General features: G+C 42.9%; 1 protein-coding gene across 5 annotated transcripts in view; it reads left to right on the top strand.

The window, feature by feature from the left end:
* klhl13 (kelch-like family member 13) overlaps window positions 1–22,237 on the top strand; it is a 200,198-nt gene that overhangs the window by 175,255 nt on the left and 2,706 nt on the right. For all 5 annotated transcript variants that reach the window (XM_041195907.1, XM_041195908.1, XM_041195904.1 and 2 more), the window contains one exon: window positions 8,626–8,739. In XM_041195907.1, coding sequence (XP_041051841.1) covers window positions 8,626–8,739 — 114 coding nt within the window. The remainder of the gene's footprint in view (window positions 1–8,625; window positions 8,740–22,237) is intronic.

Raw genomic sequence — 22,237 nt, forward strand, 5'->3', positions numbered from 1 at the left:
TGTTTTGTGGTTTTCGTAATGTTGATGCGGGACTGTAGAATTGCCATTGCTGCAGCATTGTCCAGGGTATTTCATAAGCTCCAAACTACTATCAGCTACTCCATTTACTTGGTTTCCTTTAACTTGTCTTTGAAAAGTCAGCCAGAAGCACATTGGGAATGTGCCTTAATGGAGGTGACATCTCACTTACCCAAGGCCCCTTAACTGGGATAAGCACAAAGAAAAGCCCTAGCAGCAGTTAGTGCAAAAACATAATTCTGGCTCATTTTTGGCTGCTGTTTTTACACCTTCCTTGGAGACTGGAAATTATTCTACACAGGTAAATCAGAATAATGAATCTGTTCGTTGAAAACAGGTTCCAACATATAAACCCTTAGCAAGCTTAACAAAAGTAACTTTATATTTACTGCTCCCTTGGGTGTATTTACACAACAGTTGGAGCATTCATATGAAGTGCTTTGCTTTGGAATTATTTTGGACCTTGACACCCGTTTTATGCTGTATTGGTTTGAAACCAAATACTTGTCATGCAAGTGCACCCACAGTTAATTTTCTTGTTTGTTTTGGAAAGTATATTCCTTCTTGGCTGATATTTGCTATTGCTGTTGAATTTGGTCATAACTGTAGCTCTGATAAAAAATAGTGGCATCTCCATTAACTCAGGCACAGTTGCCAAGAAACATATATTTTAGGTGTAGTCTTTTTGATTCCAGTGCATGCATTTGATGAAATTATAAAGGGGGGGTCATTCCCTTAAGTTTCTAATGACAGCAATCTATATGCAAATCCTTAAGAAAAAAATAATTAAAGATAAGATGACACTCTTCGGAATGTCCATTGCAGATTGTTAAACACACTCGAACATTTTTGTTTTTTCTCCAACTTTGATTTAGCACACAACATGCAACAAAATAGTTGTGGCATTATATGACTGCAAGTTAAGTTAACACACGGGACTCTTAACTTCATCAGTCGTAGTTCACTTTTTCTGTTTGTGATATTACAGTTTTTGATTAAATATACTAGTTTCCCCCTCTATATTGGCTACTGAATGGAATTTGTGTGCTGATGTTAGATGCAGCCACTTGAGCATAATGTGCATAATCTTTAAAATGCTATTAGGATGGCCACAATTGAACTATAAGGGCTGATTGGGCAGTCCCAATTGAGGACCAGTGATTGTAGGGAACACTTCATTGGGGAAATTGCAGTAGCGCAGACTGTAATATTCCAGCCCGTTACTTTTAATGGTTATAAACACACGGGATGAAGTTCCATGATTTCCATGCTCCCTGTGGACACCACTCTGCAAGTATTTATACTTTGAAAGATGTTCTTTCCCAAAGATGCTTGTGTCTGGGAGAGGATTGAGAGAAGTATCTCCAGTGCATTTCCTGGACTAAAGCTGCAATGGTGTTTTTAACCACACAATCGTGCAGCTATCGGCAACCCTGACCGTGACACAATGACATGATGGAAGCAAACAAGGTCATCACGGTTTACTACAGAAGAACTGAGACACTCCCCCATCCTACCACCCACACCGTCTCCCCTCCACACATGCAGATATATATTTAAATAGGTGATTTCAGACTGCCCCTTTCAAACAGGTGACTTTGGAACCCTCCCTTTAAACAGGTGACTTCAGAACTCTTTTCTGCTCTCCCTCCACCTGATCCCCACCAACTTCTTTAAACACTGATTTTGGACTCACCACCCCACTGCGCGCACACAGATTTTGGAGGTGCTGCTGATCACTACTTGATGAAATTGTAGTTTCTGTCTTTTGTGAAAAACCATGATTCATTTCTATGAGCTTGCAAGCTGTAGTGAAGATTTTTTTTCACCATGCTTAGTGATCTCAATAGTGTTGCTGCTTTTCCTAAGCCTGTGATTCCCAGCTAAAGCTGTTAGAAACAACCAGCAAGGGGATGGAAGGCACTGCTTCAGAGGGAGGAAAAATTTAAGGACAACCTGTGCGGTTTCTGAAGGTTGGCTAGCCATTGTCAGAAGCCTGTAAGTTGAGGAATAATCCAGGAAATGTAAGAGAGAAACTTGAAAGGATACCAGGGAGAGTAACCAGAATGATTGAGGGGATGGAGAGATTGGACTATGAGAATCACTGATGTAAATTGGTCATGATCTCACTGTTAAAGAGAAAGTTAATAGGTGACGTGAATGCTGCTTTTAGGATTTGAAAGGATCTAGGATATGTCGACCATGACAAACTGTTTCACCTTCTTCAGAACAGTAGGACCAGTGGACATGACCTGCATTAGAAGGAAATAAAACAGCATCTCAGTGAACAGGCGCTCAATGTGTGGAACAGGCCCACTAGGGAGATAGCTTTCAGAAAATAATCTTTTTGAAGACTTAATGTGGTAAGCGTAACATGTTTAGAAGGAATAGGTTACTTGGTAACTTTAGTTCCTAAAGCTCTGCGCCACTTGGGCTGTCCTTGTATCATTTCTGGTTATGTTGTGGATTAATGAAAAGAGAGGGTTGCTATGATTAGCCAGTAACTCCATCATCATTGCATCATGTACCTACCAGGATGGTAGAAAGTGAACTAAATGGAACGTGGCCTGCTTTTGTCCAACAATTCTTGTGTTCCTACGAAAGACACGAGAATATGTACAAAATACAACAACAGTTCATTTTTGTGTAAATTGTATTCAAAATAACCATGATTTTATTTCAATTTCTAGAACAAACATGCATACATAGTGAACTGCCATTAAATACAGTTATAAAGAGGGAGTGGGGAAGAGAGAAATTGTATATCTGTCCTGAGGGTGGGAGGAATTTTTCTAATCACTGCTCTCTCAGTATTTTTACTTAAATACCATACATGGCTCCAATGTCCCTTTAACACTTAACAATATTCTTAAAAACATTCAAGATTCATGATTTTGTTTTGTTTCAAAGCTTTTAGCTAATATTTTATCGCTTCAACTCAATATGCTGTAGAATTCTTTGAGAAGGTAACAAACAGGATAGATAAAGGGGGACCAGTAGATGTAATATATTTGGATTTACAAAAGGTGTTCGATAAGGTACCCACACATAAGCCTACTTAATAAGGCAAGAGCCTGTGGTGTTGGGGGTGGTATATTAGCATGGATAGAGGATTGGCTAACTAATAGAAGACAGAGAGTTGGAATATGGGAGGGCATCCTCTGAATGGCAACCTGTAACTAGTGGAGTGCCACAGGATCAGTGCTGGGGCCACAGTTATTTACAATATCTATTAATGACTTGGATGAGAGAAATGAATGTACTATCGCCAAGTTTACAGATGACACAAAAATAGGTGGGAAGGCAAGTGGTGTGGGTGACACAAAGAGACTACAGAGGGATATAAACAGGTTAAGTGAGTGGGCAAAAACGTGGCAGATGGAATATAATATGGGAAAGTGTGAGGTTATGCACTTTGGCAGGAAGAATAGAGGAGCTGAATATTATTTAAATGCAGAAAGACTGAAGAAGGCTGTAGCACAGAGGGATTTAGGGGTCCTTGTGCATGAATTCTAAAAAGCTAGCATACAAGTTCAACAGGTAATAGGGAAAGCAAAGGGAATGGAGTATAAATATAGGGAAGTCTTGCTAAAACTATACAAGGCACTAATTAGACCATATCTAGAACACTGAACAGTTTTGGTCCCCTTATCTAAGGAAAGATGCACTGGCATTGGAGGCACTATAGAGAAGGTTCATTAGGTTGATCCCAGAGATGGAGGGATTTTCTTACGAGGAGAGGTCGAGTTGGCTGGGCCTGTACTCATTGGAGTTTAGAAGAATGAGAGGTGACCTTATGGAAACATATAAGATTCTTAGAGGGCTTGACAGGGTAGATGCTGAGAGGTTGTTTCCCCTTGTGGAAGAGTCTAGGACTAGAGGGCATAATCTCAGAGTAGAGGCTGGGTCGTTAAGTATATTCAAGGCTGAGATAGACAGATTTTTAGTTAGTAAGGGAATCAAGCGTTATGGGGAAAAGGCAGGAAAGTGGAGCTGAGGATTATCAGATCAGCCATGGTCTCAATGAGTGGTGGAGCAGACTTGACGGGCCGAATGGCCTACTTCTGCTTCGACGTCTTATGGTCTTATCAACTTGTTAAATTCAAAAATGGAAGATCAGAAGACTTGGAATATATTTGCCCAGCTCAAAAAGGATTTTGCAGAACCATTAACATGCCTTACTAGAAGCGTTCGGTGCTGTAGAATATTTATTGAATTACTCTTAAAAAACTAAATTCTTTATATGATACCAATTCCACTGCACAAATGAAAGATAATCAGTAATTTTAAAAGCCTATTTAATTTTATTTTCACTTTTCTTCAATTCATGCAAACCTAACTCAGAGAAGTTCAGTACCTTAGAGGAACTGAGTGGGGGAATCAGGAGCCATAATGTTATAAGTATCGCTGGCATTGCAGGCAGTGATTTACGTATTGCTTCTTAACGCACTGCAGCCAGGTGTTGTTCCAGCACATAAGTTGCATGCACGTATGCTGCCAACATAATTGCATAATAACTTGAACTTGTAGAATGTACGCGGTCAGCAAGTAATTGAATGGGTGTGCAGTTTTGCTTTTACATTTGTTGAGGCAACTGGGGTAGAACAGTATCACTTTCACTGAACTAATTATTAAACATTGTAAGTGCAGTAGGAGACCATAAATCATTCTCCTTTACAGTACACTGCTTCCCACACTGTTAACAAGGGCTCGTGGAAAACTATGAACATTAATTCTTTAAAAATAATGTTTCTCCATAAAATCCTGCTAAATTTGTAAACAAAAAAAATCTCCCTTTCCTGTAACTCTAAAGTGGAAATGATTTGGAAGTTAATTTTCTGACTTTTAAAAATGGTGTTCTTATAGACTAGTGGAAACTTGTTAATTGTTAAGAGGGGGCAACCAACTCAAAATGGTTACTTACAGTTTACTTTCCTTCTCACGCCGCCTCCCCAATTCCGGACCGCCTGCTGACTTCCCCCCTCCCCCATGCCGCCTACCAACACCCCTTGCTGTCCTCCCTTCTCGTTCCATTGCCCCTCACCTCTCTGTTTCTCCCTTCCTCCCTCTTGTTCTACTCCTTGCAGTGAAAGCAGATTGCATAGTAACTTTCAAAATGGAATGCAGTAGGCCCTTGGAAGGGGTAAAAATTGCTAGGCCTTGGGGAAACAGGGAAATGGATCTAATTGGATAATTCTTTCAAAGACTGGCACAATGGGCTGAATGATCTCTGTTCTGTATCATTCTATGATTCAAAGCCAGTTATTCAAGTACAGAAGTAGAAAGAACGAAGATTGCGCAGTTTACAGTCTCCGTATTCATACATATGCAGCAGGTTATTAAGTCTCTATTCTTACCTTTGCAAATGCAAATGTTCGTGTAGTACAAGCAACAATCTGTCTAAAAGCAAAAAAACTGCGGATGCTGGAAATCCAAAACAAAAAGAAAAATACCTGGAAAAACTCAGCAGGTCTGGCAGCATCTGCAGCGAGGAGCACAGTTAACGTTTTGAGTCCGAATGACCCTTCAACAGAACTAAGTAAAAATAAAAGAGAGGTGAAATATAAACTGGTTTAAGGGGAGGGAGGTGGGACAAGTAGAGCTGGTTAGAGGGCCAGTGATAGGTGGAGATAACCAAAAGATGTCACAGACAAAAGGACAAAGAGGTGTTGAAGGTGGTGATATTATCTAAGGAATGTGCTAATCAATGATAGAAAGCAGGGCAAGCAAGGTACGGATAGCCCTAGTCGGGGTGGGGTGGGGTGAAGGAATCAGAAAAGGCTAAAAGGTAGAGATAAAACAATGGATGGAAATACATTTAAAAATAATGGAAATAGTTGGGAAAAGAAAAATCTATATAAATTATTGGACAAAAAAGGGGGGGAATCGGAAAGGGGATGGGGATGGAGGAGAGAGTTCATGATCTAAAATTGTTGAACTCAATATTCAGTCCGGAAGGCTGTAAAGTGCCTAGTCAGAAGATGAAGTGCTGTTCCTCCAGTTTGCGTTGAGCTTCACTGGAACAATGTAGCAGGCCAAGAACGGACATGTGGGCATGAGAGCAGGGTGGTGTGTTGAAATGGCAAGCAACAGGGAGGTCTGGCTAATGCTTGCGATCAGACCGAAGGTGTTCTGCAAAGCGGTCACCCAGTCTGCGTTTGGTCTCTCCAATGTAGAGGAAATCGCATTGGGAGCAACGAATGCAGTAGACTAAATTGAGGGAAGTGCAAGTGAAATGCTGCTTCACTTGAAAGGAGTGTTTGGGCCCTTGGACAGTGAGGAGAGGGGAAGTAAAGGGGCAGGTGTTGCATCTTCTACGGTTGCATGGGAAGGTGCCGTGGGAGGGGGTTGAGGTGTAAGGGGTGATGGAGGAGTGGACCAGGGTGTCCCAGAGGGAACAATCCCTGCAGAATGCTGCCAAGGGGGGTGAAGGGAAGATTAATTTGGTGATGACATCATGCTGGAGTTAGCGGAAATGGCGGAACATGATCCTTTGAATGCGGAGGCTGGTGGGGTGATAAGTGAGGACAAGAGGGACCCTATCATGATTCTGGGAGGGAGAAGAAGGTGTGAGGGCAGATGCATGGGAAATGGGCCGGACACGGTTGAGGGCCCTGTTAACCACCGTGGGTGGAAAACCTCGGTTAAGGAAGAAGGAGGACATGTCAGAGGAACTATTTTTGAAAGTGGCATCATCAGAACAGATGCAATGCAGGCGAAGGAACTGAGAGAATGGAGTCCTTACAGGAAGCGGGGTGTGAGGAGCTATAGTCGAGGTAGCTGTGGGAGTCGGTAGGCTTGTAATGGATATTGGTGGACAGTCTATCACCAAAAGTTGAGACCGAGAGATCAAGGAAGGGAAGGGAAGTGTCGGAGATGGACCATGTGAAAATGATGGAGGGGTGGAGATTGGAAGCAAAATTAATAAATTTTTCCAAGTCCCGACCAGAGCATGAAGCAGCACCGAAGTAATCATTGAGTTACCAGAGAAAGAGTTGTGGGAGGGGGCCGGAATAGTACTGGAACAAGGAATGTTCCGCATACCCCATAAAGAGATAGGCATAGCTGGGGCCCATACGGGTAACCATAGCCACACCTTTTATTTGGAGGAAGTGAGAGGAGTTTAAGGAGAAATTGTTCAGTGTGAGAACAAGTTCAGCCAGACGGAGGAGAGTAGTGGTGGATGGGGATTGTTCGGGCCTCTGTTCGAGGAAGAAGCGGAGAGCCATCAGACCATCCTGGTGAGGGATGGAGGTGTAGAGGGATTGGACGTCCATGGTGAAGAGGAGGCGGTCGGGGCCAGGGAACTGGAAATTGTTGATATGATGTAGAGTAATTTTGCGAAGAGTAATGGGCACATAGATCACTATAATATTGATATTGATGTAGGGTGTCAGGAATCACGGATGTAGGTGGGAAGGGACTGAACAAGGGGAGAGAGAATGGAGTCAAGATAGCAAAAAATGAGTTCTGTGACATTCTGTCTATCCTTTTTGTACATCATTCACAAGACTGAGCTGAAATAATGTAGTCTGAACACTTTTTTATAAAAAATCATTGAAATTCAGGATACTTAATCAATGGCATCCTTAGAATCATAAATGTCTTGATTTTGTTTTTGCGCAAGTGCTAATGCCCTCCCTTCTCCTCGCCCAGCACCCCCACCCAACCCCCACTCCAAGCATCCTTTATCACCACCGCAGCATTCAAATTGCTGCAGCCCATCTGGGCGAATATTTGATGCATGTGTAAAACGTGCCTCTGTTCACTACTTTATGTAAGCGCAACTTGCTTGATCAAACCTATACCAATGGGTAGAGGAGTGTGGTACAAATGTATTGAGCATTCACACCCTGATATTGTCAAAATTAGTTTCTTTGCCATAATTCCGTACAACAAGCTAATTTAAGTGTCATAATTCTTAACTTCCATTGTCACTTCCCTAAATTATCATCTTTAAACACACCCACAAAGTCCTTTATAACTTCGGAAGTTTAAGATAAAGTATGCAGCATATTGAGTTGAAGCGATAAAATATTAGCTAGAATACTTTGCAGTGAACTTTTTTTAAATGTACGTTTTTAGATTTGTTGATGAGAAACATTCTTCTAACAGTAAGGTTTGAAAAATTTAAATGGTGCAAATCTAATTTCGGTTTTGGTAGCAACTATCTTATTCAAATTTCCGAGGTGCATGTTGAGTCTTTGAATATTTGTATCTCACTTTGTAATTTGAAGGCCCAAGTGTAATAAAGGACAAAATGTGCACAAGGTGAAACATTCTCAACTGTAATTGATGTGAATGACTGTAGTATAACATGCCCTCATGGCCTAGAGGAATACATAATATGTGTGGGAACCAATGACAATTCCCAATGGATGCAATACAGTTTTCTTTTGCGAAGAGTAATGGGCACATAGATCACTATAATATTGATATTGATGGTAAGGTTTTTCTGCCTAATCATTAGCTGTTGGAAACTCAGAGTAGCTCCATAGTCCTAATTATGGCATAGCAGTGTTCAGTGATGCTTTACAATAAAAGGTTCTTGCCATGTTTTGTAGCACTTAATGTATTTCATAATCATTTCTCATTTCTTTACAACAGCCACTGTGGAGTGCTACAATCCGAGAACCAATGAGTGGAACTACGTGGCCAAAATGAATGAACCTCATTACGGACATGCTGGAACTGTTTACGGTGGTTTCATGTACATTTCAGGTAATTCTTAATTCCACTTGAACATTGTTCCGTTAGCTTGTTCTAAAAGCTTTGAAACAAAACAAAATCATGAATCTTGAATGTTTTTAAGTTTCCATAAATAAGTCAGTGTTGAACACAAGCTTGTCCTCTGCTGTGTAACAAATTATATTTTTGGGCTCTTGCACTAGACACCAAATTTGGGTGGTATAATTTTTGAGTGCTGATGTAAATGGACCTTAGGTACTCTAATTTTAAAGTGCGCTTATATCTGCCTAACGTAACAAGATCTCAGGATACAGCCGAGAGCTCTTGCCACTCTTGAGAACTCTAGCTTATTAGAGTAATACACCAAGTGACTTCTTTGTCAGTAGTAGGAGAATTGAATGTAAGTTCCATTCGACGAAGTTTCAAGCTATATAAAGCTATTAACAAATTTATGAAACATGTAGTCCATGTCCAAATGCAGCGAGACCTGGACAATAGCCAGGATGGGGCAGTCAACTGGCAAGTAACATTCATGCCACACAAGTGCCAGGCAATGATCATCTCCAACAAGAGAGAATCTAACCATCGCCCCGTGATGCTTAATGGTATCACCATCACTGAATCCCCCAGTATTAACATCCTGGGGGTTACCATTGACCAGAAACTGAACAGGACAAGCCATATAAATACTGTGGCTACAAGCGCATACTGTGACGGGTAACTCACCTCCTGACTCCCCAAAGCCTGTCCACCATCTACAAGGCACAAGTCAGGAGTGTGATGGAATACTCCCCACTTGCCTGGATGAGTGCAGCTTCAGTAACACTCAAGAAGCTTGACACCGTACAGGACATAGCAGCCTGCTTGATTGGCAGCACAAACATTCATTCCCTCCACCACCGATGCACAGTAGCAGCAGTGTGTAGCATCTACAAGATGCACTGCAGGAATTCACCAAGGCTCCGTCGACAGCACCTTCCAAACCCATGATCACTACCATCTAGAAGGACAAGGGCAGCAGATAGATATGAACACCACCACCTGGTCGTTCCCCTCCAAGCCACTCACCATCCTGAATTGGAAATATATCATGATTCCTTCACTGCCGCTGGGTCAAAACGCTGGAACTCCCTCCCTAACAGCACTTTGGGTGTACCTACACCACACAGACTGCAGCGATTCAAGAAGGCAGCTCACCACCACCTTCCCAAGGGCAACTAGGGATGGGCAATAAATGCTGGTCCAACCAGCGAAACCCACATCCCATGAATGATTTTTTAAAAAAGTACAAACTACTTACAGCATCTCTAATTCTCCTCTCCATATTGAAACAGCACAGATGCTTTTCCTGTGCTATGTCTCAATATGGCATTAATTTTTGGTCATTCGTGCATGATGTAGCACTCAAATTGACTGCTGAGTTAGATGCACGAAGCCTGCTATAGACCCTCTCACATAGCTGGTCCAGTTTTCAACTTGGGCACAACTGTCAATCAAAGCCATTACCACAGGAGGCTCTGCATCATAATTAATCACGTGTGTTTGTCCCATTCCCCCCTGTATGACCAGCAATGGCAGGTAACTCCAGGTAGCCACCTAGGGCATTATTCAATTTTTTAAAGAAAGTCTTATAGTTTTACAGTTTTTATAGAACCTCATAACATCTCAAAGCACTTCACAGCCAATTAAATACTTTTGAATTGCTGGCACTGTAGTATTATAGGAAAAATAGTGCCTAATTTGTGCACAGCAAGGTCCCACATACAGCATTGAGATAAATAACCACAAGAACACAATAATTAGTAGCAGGAGTAGGCCACTCGACTCATCAAGCCTGCTGCACCATTCGATAAGATGATGACTGATCTAGCTGTGGTGTCAACTCTACTTTCCTGCCTGACCCCCATAACCCTTGACTCCCTTGTCGATCAAAGATCTATCTAACTCAGCCTTGAATGTATTTAATGACCCAGCCTCCACTGCTCTCTGGGAAAGAGAATTCCACAAACTAATCACCCTCTGAGAGAAGAAAAAAAAATCTTCATCTCAGTCTTAAATGGGAGACCCCTAATTTTTAAACTCCCCTAGTTCTAGACTCTTTCACAACAGAAAACACCCTCTCAGCATCCATCCTCTCAAGTCTCTTCAGGATCACACATGTTTCAATAAGATCACCTCTTAGCCTGCTCAGCCTCTCCTCATTAGATAACGCCTTCATCCCAGGAATCAGTCAAATGAACTACTAATGCAATTATAACCTTTATTACGTAAGGAAAGTCTGTTTTAGCCGTGTTGGTATTGGGACAACATATTTGCCAAGACACCAAGGACTATTCAATTGACATTATATTAAATTCACCATGGTTCAGCAAGAACCAGTCTTACCTCTATGCTCTGGGCTCTATTTATCCCTCAGCCACCACCACAATCAAATTACCGAATCATTATTTCATTGTTGTTTGTGGCAACCAATTGTATGCAAGTTGACCGCTGTGCTTCCTACAATTTAAGAAGATTAATTTCCAAGGGACTTTGTTGGCTGTAAAGAACTTTGGGATGTCCTGAGGTTGTAAAAGGTGCTGTTTAAATGTAGTCTGTCTTTTCTTTTCTAACCAGACACATAATTTAAACACAGATGCACCTTACAGGTAGACTGCTGGTCTATCTGAATTCACTAAGAAAGACCTTTGAAGATGTAAATACACCTTCGTTACTTAAGGATTCCCTGTGTGTTATGTGGAATAAGGATAACACAGCATATTTATTCCGTATTGCCATGAACAATTCCAACCATTCGTTACTCAAAATAATAAGTTAGATTTTCTAATTGACTAATGTTATTCCATCTGAAAAACACAATAGTTAATTGAAACATTGCACCATTACACCTATCAGTTTCTGTCCTCCCATGACAAGTTGTGCATTAGCTTTTCCCTTTCTTAACCTCGGCTGATATAGTTTTAAACTCTGCTAATATATGTGAAATGTCATTGATTTGTTCTGAAGCCAAGGCACTGTGGCAACTTCTCGTTACTACGTTTTCATGAGCTTTAACAGAATTGATCTTGTTTCTACCTTGTGGATGCACTTACTTCTGAGTGACCTTGTTTCATAGGAAACTTTTCAATGGGTGTGTCTGGAGAGCAGCTAACTTTCCACCGTGAGAAGCCAAGCACATGTGTTAACAGAGTTGATAGCTTTCCCAAGGCCAAGGTTTTGAATAGAACATTTAATTTTCTTATCCCAGACTCTGTTATGGCTGCAACACTTGGCCATCTAACCGTGGATTCCAGATGTGTTCCAGCAAGTTTGGTTATCAAATTTTTTGCCTTGTTGATAGGTGTGTCATATATGATTCACCTCTTTCAAACAGAGGTCGAGTTGGGGTTGGGCCTGATGCTGGGACTCATTTTGACTATTTTACATCTATCTTTAGAGATTGTCTGCCAAATGTGGATTGAAGCTGATCTCAGGCTTGTCATTCACGTGAACATAATCATTTTACACTGCAATATTATTATAGAGGAAGGTTTCCTTCTGTTTTCTGTTTCTTGATCCTCCCTATCTACTTAGGTATTTCTGCATTTTGCATGGACTGTTCAGTCCCTATTCAGCCCCTCAAGCCTGCCCTGCTGTTCAGTTAGGTCATGGTTAATCTGTACCTCAACTCCATTTACCATAAACTCCATAACCTTAGGCTTTGTTAACTAAGGGTATCCATCAATCTCAATCTTGAGAAACCTTGAAAGCTCCAATTCTTGCAACAGCCTTTTAGGGGAGAGAATTGCAGTTATACTAGCATTTGTGTGAAACAACCCATTCTGCTTTCACTCCTGAATAGCCTGGCTCCAATCTTAAGATTCTTATTCTTCGTTCTTTATTGCCCCACCAGATGAAACAGTCCCTCTGCATCCATCCTAAAAGAAAATCCTATTTGGATAATGGTGCAATCTTCATTAATCCAATGTTACTGTGAAACTGTTTGAATTAAGCATAGGGCAAAATTTTCTGCTCCCGCCAGCAGCAGGAATTGTGGCAGGCAGGGGGCACAAAATTTGGTGTGATAGAAAAAGTGAGCTTCCCGCCAGCGGGAAATTAGTTTGGAATTTTGTTCTCCCGACTTTGATGGCGGGTTAAAGGCTGGTCGAGTTTCCCACTGATCTATGCGGGAGCCACATATTTGTTCTCATTTGCATCTCATGAATGCTCATTAAAAGGCCAACTTACTGGAATTACATTCCCCCTCCAAATTAAGTGCCCCACCAGTAGATAATTAGAATGGTATATTTGCCAACTGTATATAAGTGGTGTGCATCTGGCAAGCTTCAGGTCATCAGTGACTTCGAGGTACGTAGATCCTGCTTTCGCCTACCTTTTTAAGAGTGTTGCTGCGAAATTTCAGGTGCTTATATCAGACGCTGTGCCAAAGCTGGGCACTGGGGGCAATACCAGCTGGGATTTGGAGTCAGAGGCAGGACTGGATGTGGTGGAACATGGGAGGGAAAGGGGAAGAGGAACAGACAGAGGCAGGACTTGGGGGGGGTGGGCATCAAGGAACAGAGTGGAGTAGTGAGAGACTATCCTGGAGCTAAGGCCGCTCTGTCGGGGTCATATTGAACAGACTGCCCTGAGGCTGAGGCCATGCTGTGTGGGGCATGTTGAACAGACTGTCCAAGGAGGAGTCAGAGACTGTCCTGAGACTGAGGCCCTGTTGTTGGGGGACATATTGAACAGGCTGTCCTGGGACTGTGGCCATGCTGTAGGGGGCATATTGAACAGATTGACCTGGGGCTGAGACCACATTGTCAGGGGCACATTGAACAGACTGTCCTGGGGCTGAGACCACATTGTCAGGGGCACATTGAAGAGACTGTCCTGGGGCTGAGACCATGCTTTCGGGGACATATTGAAGAGACTATCCTGGGGCTGAGACCACACTGTTGGAGACATATTGAAGAGACTGTCCTGGGGCTGAGACCACGCTGTCAGGGGCACATTGAAGAGACTGTCCTGGGGCTGAGACCATGCTCACTAAAGTCAACAGCACTATTTGCACATTTGCCTAAGTATAATGTACTTTGAAAAACAAGCTAGAAAAAAATCGGTCGGGGAGGAGTCTTAGGACATGAGGGAGGAGTTGAGCAGAGGAAACCTCACCGATTGAAAGGACACCTATAACTGTCTTGCTCAAACCATGAAGAGCATGGCTCAGCTGAGTACTGGATTCGAGGATCGCATGCACAATGAATGGGCTTGGCACCTTTTCTCGTGGTGCACATTCAGGTTACAGTCCATTAAGTTTAGCTGCTGCGGTGCATATGGTCTTAATTAGCATCTGATCCTTACAGAGACATGTCAGAATGGATGCAGGCTCCAAGAATCAATGATCACATCTGCGCAGAGGCAGCATGGGCCCTACAAGATTTCATCTTCTCGGTGCATTGGTAAAGACCTATTGAACACCCTTGTTGTGAACACACATCACGTCTGAGGGGAAAGATTAGCTACCTATTATCTTTAAGGATGATATCATGCATATCATGCTGCAAGGGGTGGCCTTTGTATCCAATGTGCAGACTAGGAGAGAGTCAAGGGTTGGCAAATTCATAAATGCTTTGTTTATGGAGGAAAACAACGGGAACTAACATTGATTGCTCAATTGTATCCGTTCACAGAAATGAGAAGTTGAAAATGCAGGCTGCAGGCAACGCTGCCTTCTTCATAACCTTGGTGTGAATGAGGAGAAGAAGGGTCCATTGCTGTTTGGGTCAGCTCAGGGAAGGCTGTCGCCCTGAGGAAAAAGTCCCAGTGGTGCCCCAGGAGGACCTAGATGTTGACTAGGAGGGACCAAATTCACAAGACATTTAGCATGACCAAGGGTCTACAGAAGGCACAGCTCGTAGATGGAGATGAGGGGAAGACGGTGCAACAGACGCCTTCACTTGTCTAGGGATGTGGTGGCTCATATTTGCCACATCCTCTGTAGGAAATCGTGCCACACAGATTTTGAGGCCATCCAATCAATGCCTCTTAAGGTTATTGCCACACTCAACTTTTTTTCCAGCAGATCCTTCCAGGGCTCCACTGGTTACCTCTGCGGAATCTGCCATTCAGCGACACGTGCGCAAGGGAGATGGCCGATGCCCTTTTCCTTAAAGCTCACCATTACATGTGGTTCTGCACGGATGAGGCAAGCTAGGCTTCCAGAGCTGTGGATTCACTCCGATCTCTGGCACCCTGTACGTGTGGAAAGCCTTCGACTGCACGCATGTGGCCTTGAGAGTCCCCTTGCAGCAGCCGGGGATTCATTGATAAAAAAGGATTTCGCTCTCTCTGAATGTTCAACTAATTTGTGATCACAGCAGATAATGCATGTTTCTGCTAGATACCCAGGAAGCTTTCACAACTCATGCAGCTTGAACCACTTGCAGGTGCCACAGATCTTTGAAGGCTCTTAGTGCTTAGAGGGTTGGCTCCTCGGTGATAACGGGTAACGCCTAAAGACATGGTTAATGACACCCATTTGCCATCAACAGAGTGCATCTGAGGAGAGATACAATGCTGCACATTCAGTCATAAGGTCCTTATTAGAGCAGACTATTGGCCTGTTAAAGATGCGTTTCAGATGTTTGGACCGATCAGGCAGGGCTCCCTAATATTCATCACGGGTTGTCCCGTATCATCATTGTTTAGTGCACCCTGCACAACCTGGTGCTGCAAGGGGGAAGTTTTGCCACACGGAGACATGGAGGAGCTAGACACCTCCTTGGATGAGGAGGATGTTGAAGGGGGTGAATTTGAAGAGGGTGAGGATTCAGGTGAGCTGCCATTGCATGGACACAACGCGGAAGATGTGCCTATGACAGCCTCATAGCTACGAGATTCCAGGAGGGATAAGGAGGGACAAGTTGTTATGAGTGTAGTTCTGTTCACGCTTCAGTGCAGGGGAGATAACAAAATCTTCATTGTCATCTTCATCTCATGAAAGGTCATCAATCTCACAATGACGTTGGAAGAAGCATAAGTCATCTTCAATCCCAATAATGGGCCATCCTTGGGAGGCATAGTAGCCGAGGGACCACGTGGCTGCTATGCAACGGGATAAGCCCTCCATTAGCGCACATCCTTAAGCGACAACACTTAGTGCAGTCCTTTCAACCATGGTGTGAACAAGTCTGTGGCCATGGCATCCTTCAAGAGGCAGAAATGCTTTTGCGCATACAGATGCATTCGTGACAGCATGACAGCAGCTTAGCAAGGCAGCTCTAAGAGTAAAAACAGTTGTCAGTGGTTAGCTCTTGACCATCTGAAGACGGAGCTTCATCTGCACAGCACCAACTCTAAACACCAGCACTCATGTATGATTGATGTAGATGCTGCATCTTGATACTGAGCCCCAGGATGCCATCAGACAATAGGACACGGTGATCTGTCACACAACAGCATGGACGCAAACTTACGAGTTATGTTAGCATTGCACTCTCAGCGGGACCATCGTGTGATTATTGATAAACACTTGTTACCCTGCATTTGTTGGAAGCCTGCCAAATTTACATCCTGCATTACCTTGGCATCTGGTAGAGACTTGGGCCAGTCAGTTTTAACACAGCAATCCCTTCATAGATATTGATGAGCACTCAGGAGATGCGCCAGAGCATCTCTTTCATAACCAATATAGTCTACAGATGAAAGGGAAGTTCAAAAGTAACATGCTTGTTGTGTCAGCTGAGCCCTCTCTGGTAAAGTATTAAGACGCTGTTTGTGCAGGATCTCACATGCGATGGTGACCTTAGTGACTGGCAGGCATGCAGTATTGATGGCCCATTTGCTGGTCATGTGTGACATCACTGTGGAGTCTAACCCCTAAGATCGCCTTATGTCCTTATAAGAGTGAGAGCTCAGAGTGAGGAGAGTGAGGGTAACTTGGTACCCTGGCGAAGCACACCAGATCATTTATTCTTTACCTGCACTGCATGATGGTCCTTTTTTGGGTGCCATGAGGACTGACCTCTCTGCTGACCACCTCCTAGAGCGGTGTGGTTAAGTGGGTGGACCTCCAGCTCTAATCCCTTAGAAGGAGGACCTCCCACCTTGCCTGGACGGCATGGAGGAGAATATCCAGGGAGGCCTCTCTGAACTGAGACAAAGGGTTTGTTTCATTTGGTCACCATGGTAATGCAGAAGTCCGCAACACACCTGGCCTGCAGTGAATGAATGTCTATACTGGTGCCGTTTAAATATGGTGCCAGGACTTTTGACCCGATGAGGTAACGGCAGGGCTAATGAATCACGCGATTCGATGAGCTGCTTACCGATGCATAATTAATAAGCTGAAAAGTGAAAGATAGGCGTGAAAATCTGCCCTCCACCCAGCGGGAATCATGCCAACTTTGCTGCCTGCCACCATGCTTAATCTCCAGAATGGAAAATTCCATCCATGATGTTTTGAAGCAGAGTATGAGTGACTCAGCCTGAGCCCACATGGTATCTTCATAGTTGAGAACCCAGTTCAAGTTAACAACTTCCTGCTCGATACTATTTCCATGTAACTATCTTATGTTGTCAGACTTGATGTATGTATTCTTTTAAAAGCATACTTGTATGCAGTAATCATGGTGTTTCAACTTACCAACTGGTGTGTTACTCACTACTTTTACTTAACTGGAACATGATTAAAAATTCTAGAACTAAGAAGATGTTAGGGAGTAAAACAGCTAAGCGATGCCACTGTCATGTTTTGCTTACTTTTCTTTCTCAAGTCAAGCCTCATGGTGACAGCCTCCAATCCAGAGAATGGTGCATGCTGGAGCCAGTGATCTAATTCATTCTCCAAATTGCCCCAACAGAATAGAACGCAGTGCAATAAACCACTTTTGCACCGGTTCTTGTTGTTGGAAGAGATCTTCTAAGCTCTTCACAATCCAAACCAAAGAAATACCTTGTCAAAGTACCTTTTATGGCTATCAAGGTGGACTTTTTCCGACATTACAGCAGTAACCATTTGTACTTTCAGTGGCTGGAAAGTACTTTGAGACATCCTGAAGCCGTGAAAGGCACAATAGAAATGCGAGTCTTTCCTTATCAGCAGCTTACTGTTCAGATACACTGGCTAAGTGTGGTTTCTTTAGTATTTCAAAATACGTTTGATTCAGTAGGTAATCACGTGGATTAAATATTCTTTTCTAATAACTGCCACTTTTAGCTTATATGTAGTGTATGTACTAAAGGGCATGGTTGCCTTATAAACTATCTTGCAGGATATATTAGTGGGGAGTATGAGTGCTAATGTGTGATATCGTTGTGCTTTCCACTGAAATCTCCTTTCAGTGAAGAACAACCCAGACAGAGCTTGCACTTTCCTTGACATCTAATGTAACATTTGGAATTTGGAAGAAAGTGTGATGAGGCAGCATAAACACATGGTGCAATTTTAAAGGGGGTGCAGGAATAGAGAGACCCAAGGGAGTTTACACAAATCTTTGACATTGGCAAGTTGGGAAGGCTGTTAAGCAAACATTAAGATCCTGGGCTTTATTAATAGAGGATTGGAGTATAAAAGCAAGCAAAGTAGCCTGGTTAGACCACAGCTAAAGTATTTTGATTAATTCTGAACAACACACTTTAGGAAGGATGTCAAGGTGTTTAGAGGGTGTATAGAAAACTCACTGTCATTATACCAGGGATGTGGACCTTCAGTTATTGATTAGAGAAGCTGGAATTGCTGTCCTTAGAGCAGAGAGGATAAGAGAATTTTTTTTTTAAAGAGTAAATAAGGAGAAACTCTCCAATGGAAAGAGGGTCAGTAAGCAGAGGACACCAATTTAAGATGATTGACAAAAGAACCAGAAAGGAAGTGAGACTATTTTGCACAGTGAGTTGTTGTGGAATGTACTACCTGGCAGGATGATGGAAGCAGTACAATAGTAACTTTCAAAAGGGAATCAGATCAATACTTGAAGGGGAAGTTTTTTCAAGGCTATGGGGAAGGAGAAGGGAGTGGGACAAATTGGATACTTGTTTCAAAGAGTCGGCAACGACACAATGGGTTGAATGAACTCCTTTGCGCTCTATGATTGTATGATTTGTACGCTGTAAACTAACATATGTTAGATTTTAAGGAAGTTGTTGCTGGTTATTCTAAGCACATAACATGGTTAATCCTCCCTCCTCCTCTAAACTGAGGATCAGTCTGCCACTTCAGGTGAATGTAAAATATCCCGTGACACTATTTCAAAGAGGAACAGAGAAAATACCCCTGGTGTCTCAGCCAATATTTATCCCTCAATCAACATCACAAGACAAACAGATTACCTGATCATTATCACATTGCTGTTTGTGGGAGTTTGCTGTGTCCAAATTGACTGCCACATTTCCCGTATTATAACAGTGACAAAAACAGAATTACCTGGAAAAACTCAGCAGGTCTGGCAGCATCGGCGGAGAAGAAGAGAGTTGACGTTTCGAGTCCTCATGACCCTTCGACAGAACTGTGACTCCACTTCAAAAGTACTTCACTGGAAGTCTCAAAGTCTCAAGTGGTTGTAAAAGTGCTACATACGCTCAAGCCTTTCTTTTTCATTACCTCCTTGATCTTTGCCATAATTCGTTTGTTTGTGTTTTCAGCAATTTTTTAAAAAGATTATTCTTTCATGGGCCTAAGGCATTGCTGGCAAGGCTGGTATTTGATGCCCATCCCTTGAATTGAGTGGCTTGCTAGGCCATTTCAGAGGGTAGTTAGAGTCAACCACATTGCTGTGTGTCCTGAGTCATATATGGGCCAGACCAGGGAAGGGTGGCAAATTTCCTTCCTTAAAGGACATAGTGAACCAGGTAAGTTTTCACAACAATCGGTGGTAGTTTTGTAGTCACCATTACTGAGACTGGCTTTTAGTTCCAGATTTATTAATTTAATTCAAATTCCACCTGCCCTGTCCCCAGAGCCTGTATCTCTAGATTACTAGCCTAGTGACAGTATCATTTTGCCACCATCTCCCCATTTCAAGATCGTTCTTGCAATGGCCAACTCCAAATCATGTAAATACAAAAAACAAAAGTGACCCTGCACTAGCATGTGGGACACATCATCTTCAACTTTTACCCATCTGAGCAGCACCTATTAATCCTAACTGTTTGTTTCCTGTAAGTTATCAACATTTCTATCCCGGCTGTTATTTTTCCTCTTATATCAAACACTAAAATTTATCTAACAAGCATTTTGTAAGATAGTTCATTGAATGCCTTCAGAGCATCCATACACACCACATCTATTTCAATCCCTTTATTCAATTACTTCTCAAAGCTCTATTAAATCTGTCACACACAACTTGCCTTTAATAAAATCACACTGCATATCCAAGGTTAATCTCTGTAGTGCTAAATACTTGGTTATTTTATTTCACACTAGACATTCTAAGACTTTGAAATTAAAGGAGAGGGGGTGGTTTAAATTGTCAAATGCATGAAAAGGGACCTTAACCTGCCGTGAGAGTGTCCAATCCTGGAGAGGCGAGACACTTCATTTATTTAATTGAATCAAGTTCCTACAGTGCAATTATTGCCTTGGTCCAAACATGGACAAAAGAGGTGAACTTAAGAGGTGAGGTTAGAGTAACTGCCCTTGACATCAAGGCAGTATTTGACTGAGTGTGGCATCAAGGAGCCCTAACAAAACTGAAGTTAGCGGGAATTGGGAGAAATCTGTCCACTAGTTAGGAGTCATACTTCACACAAAGGAAGATGTTTGTAGTTGTTGGAGGTTAATCATCTCAGTCCCAGGAGTTGCTCAGGGTAGTCCCCTAGGCCCAACCATCTTCAGGTGCTTCATCAATGACGTTCCCTCCACCAAAAGGTCAGAAGTATGATTGCACAATGTTCAGCACCATTCGGGACTCCTCAGATACTGAAGCAATCCGTGTCCATGTGTAGCAAGACCTGGACAACATTCCAACTTGGGTTAATAAGTGGTAAGTTATAGTTGTCCACACAAGTGATGGTTAATGACCATCTCCAACAAGAGAGAATCCACCCATCTCCCCAAGACATTCAATGGCATTACCATTGCTGAATCCCCTACTATTCTAGGGGTTACCATTGACAAAAAACAGAACTGGACCAGCCATATAAAGACTGGCTGCAAGAGCAGATCAGAGATTGGGAATTCTGTGGCAAGTAACTTACCTCCTGACTGCCCAAAGCCTGTCCACCATCTACAAGGCACAAGTCAGGAGTGTGATGAATTCTCTCCATTTGCCTGGATGAGTGCAGCTCCAACAACACTCAGGAAGCTGAATAGCATCCACGACAAAGCAGCCCACTTGATTGGCAATTCATCCACCACCTTCAACATCTACGCCCTCCACCACTGATGCACAGTGGCAGAAGTGTGTACCATCTACAAGATGCACTGCAGCAACTTTCAACAGCACCTTCCAAACCCACAGTGTCTACCACCTAGAAGGACCAGGGCAGCAGATGAAAGGGAACCACACCATCCTGCCTTGGAACTGTATCACTGTTCCTTCATTATCACTGGGTCAAAATACTGGAACTCCCTCCCTAACAGCACTGTGGGTTACCTGCACCACACAGACTATTGTGGTTCAAGAAGGTAGCTCACCATCACCTTCTCAAGGGCAATTAGGGATGGGCCATAAATGCTGGCCTAGCCAGCAACACCCACATCCTGTGAAAGAATAAAAAAAAATTAAAATTAACTGCTGCTGTGGGGTCAGAAAACTCAGCAGGTAGAGGAAGGTAGGGGCTATGAGTTCCCACATGGTAAGTATCTTTTCCAGCATTGCTTTTGGGCCAAGAGGAACAGGAATGCTACCCTACCTCTCAAGGGAGCTTTCTGCCAATATGCACTACCTTTCCCTGCCTCTCAACTGGTGTCCAAATGCCCCACTGCCCAACCTCTCAATGCCACAATATCATACCACCCTCTCCCTCCATGCCACATTATCCCACCACCCAGCCCTACACCATGATGGCCCATCACCCATGCCCTCAGTGTCGCAATATCCCTAGTACCGTCACCCCCCCCAAAGTCATGATGCTCCACCACCCGCTCCCCCATGCCATGTGCCCTAATCCCGTTCCCCTACACCATGATGTCTTACCCTACCCCCCACCCTCCATGCCACAAAGATCTATCTTACCACACTTTCCTGCTCCTGATCTCCTGCACTAGTGTCCTGACCAATATTTATCTCTCAACCAACATTTCTAAAGCAGATTACCTGGTCATTATTACTTGCTGATTGTGGGAGCTTACTGTGCACTAATTGGCTGCTACACTTTCTAAATTACAACAGTGTCTACACTTCAAAAGTACATCATTGGCTGTAAAGCCCTTTGGGCGATAATGAAAAGTACTATATTAATGCAAGCCTATTTTGTTCCTTTTTTCTCCAGTTTGATCACATACATTATCTTTATTCCAGTCTATCTTTGGATCATTAAATTCACCTAATAATATTGTCCTGATATGTCTCTAAATTGTCAGCAAATATCCACCTCTTCTATCTGCACT

This window comes from Carcharodon carcharias, chromosome 9 (genome assembly GCF_017639515.1).
Source record: "Carcharodon carcharias isolate sCarCar2 chromosome 9, sCarCar2.pri, whole genome shotgun sequence".
Taxonomy (NCBI): domain Eukaryota; kingdom Metazoa; phylum Chordata; class Chondrichthyes; order Lamniformes; family Lamnidae; genus Carcharodon; species Carcharodon carcharias.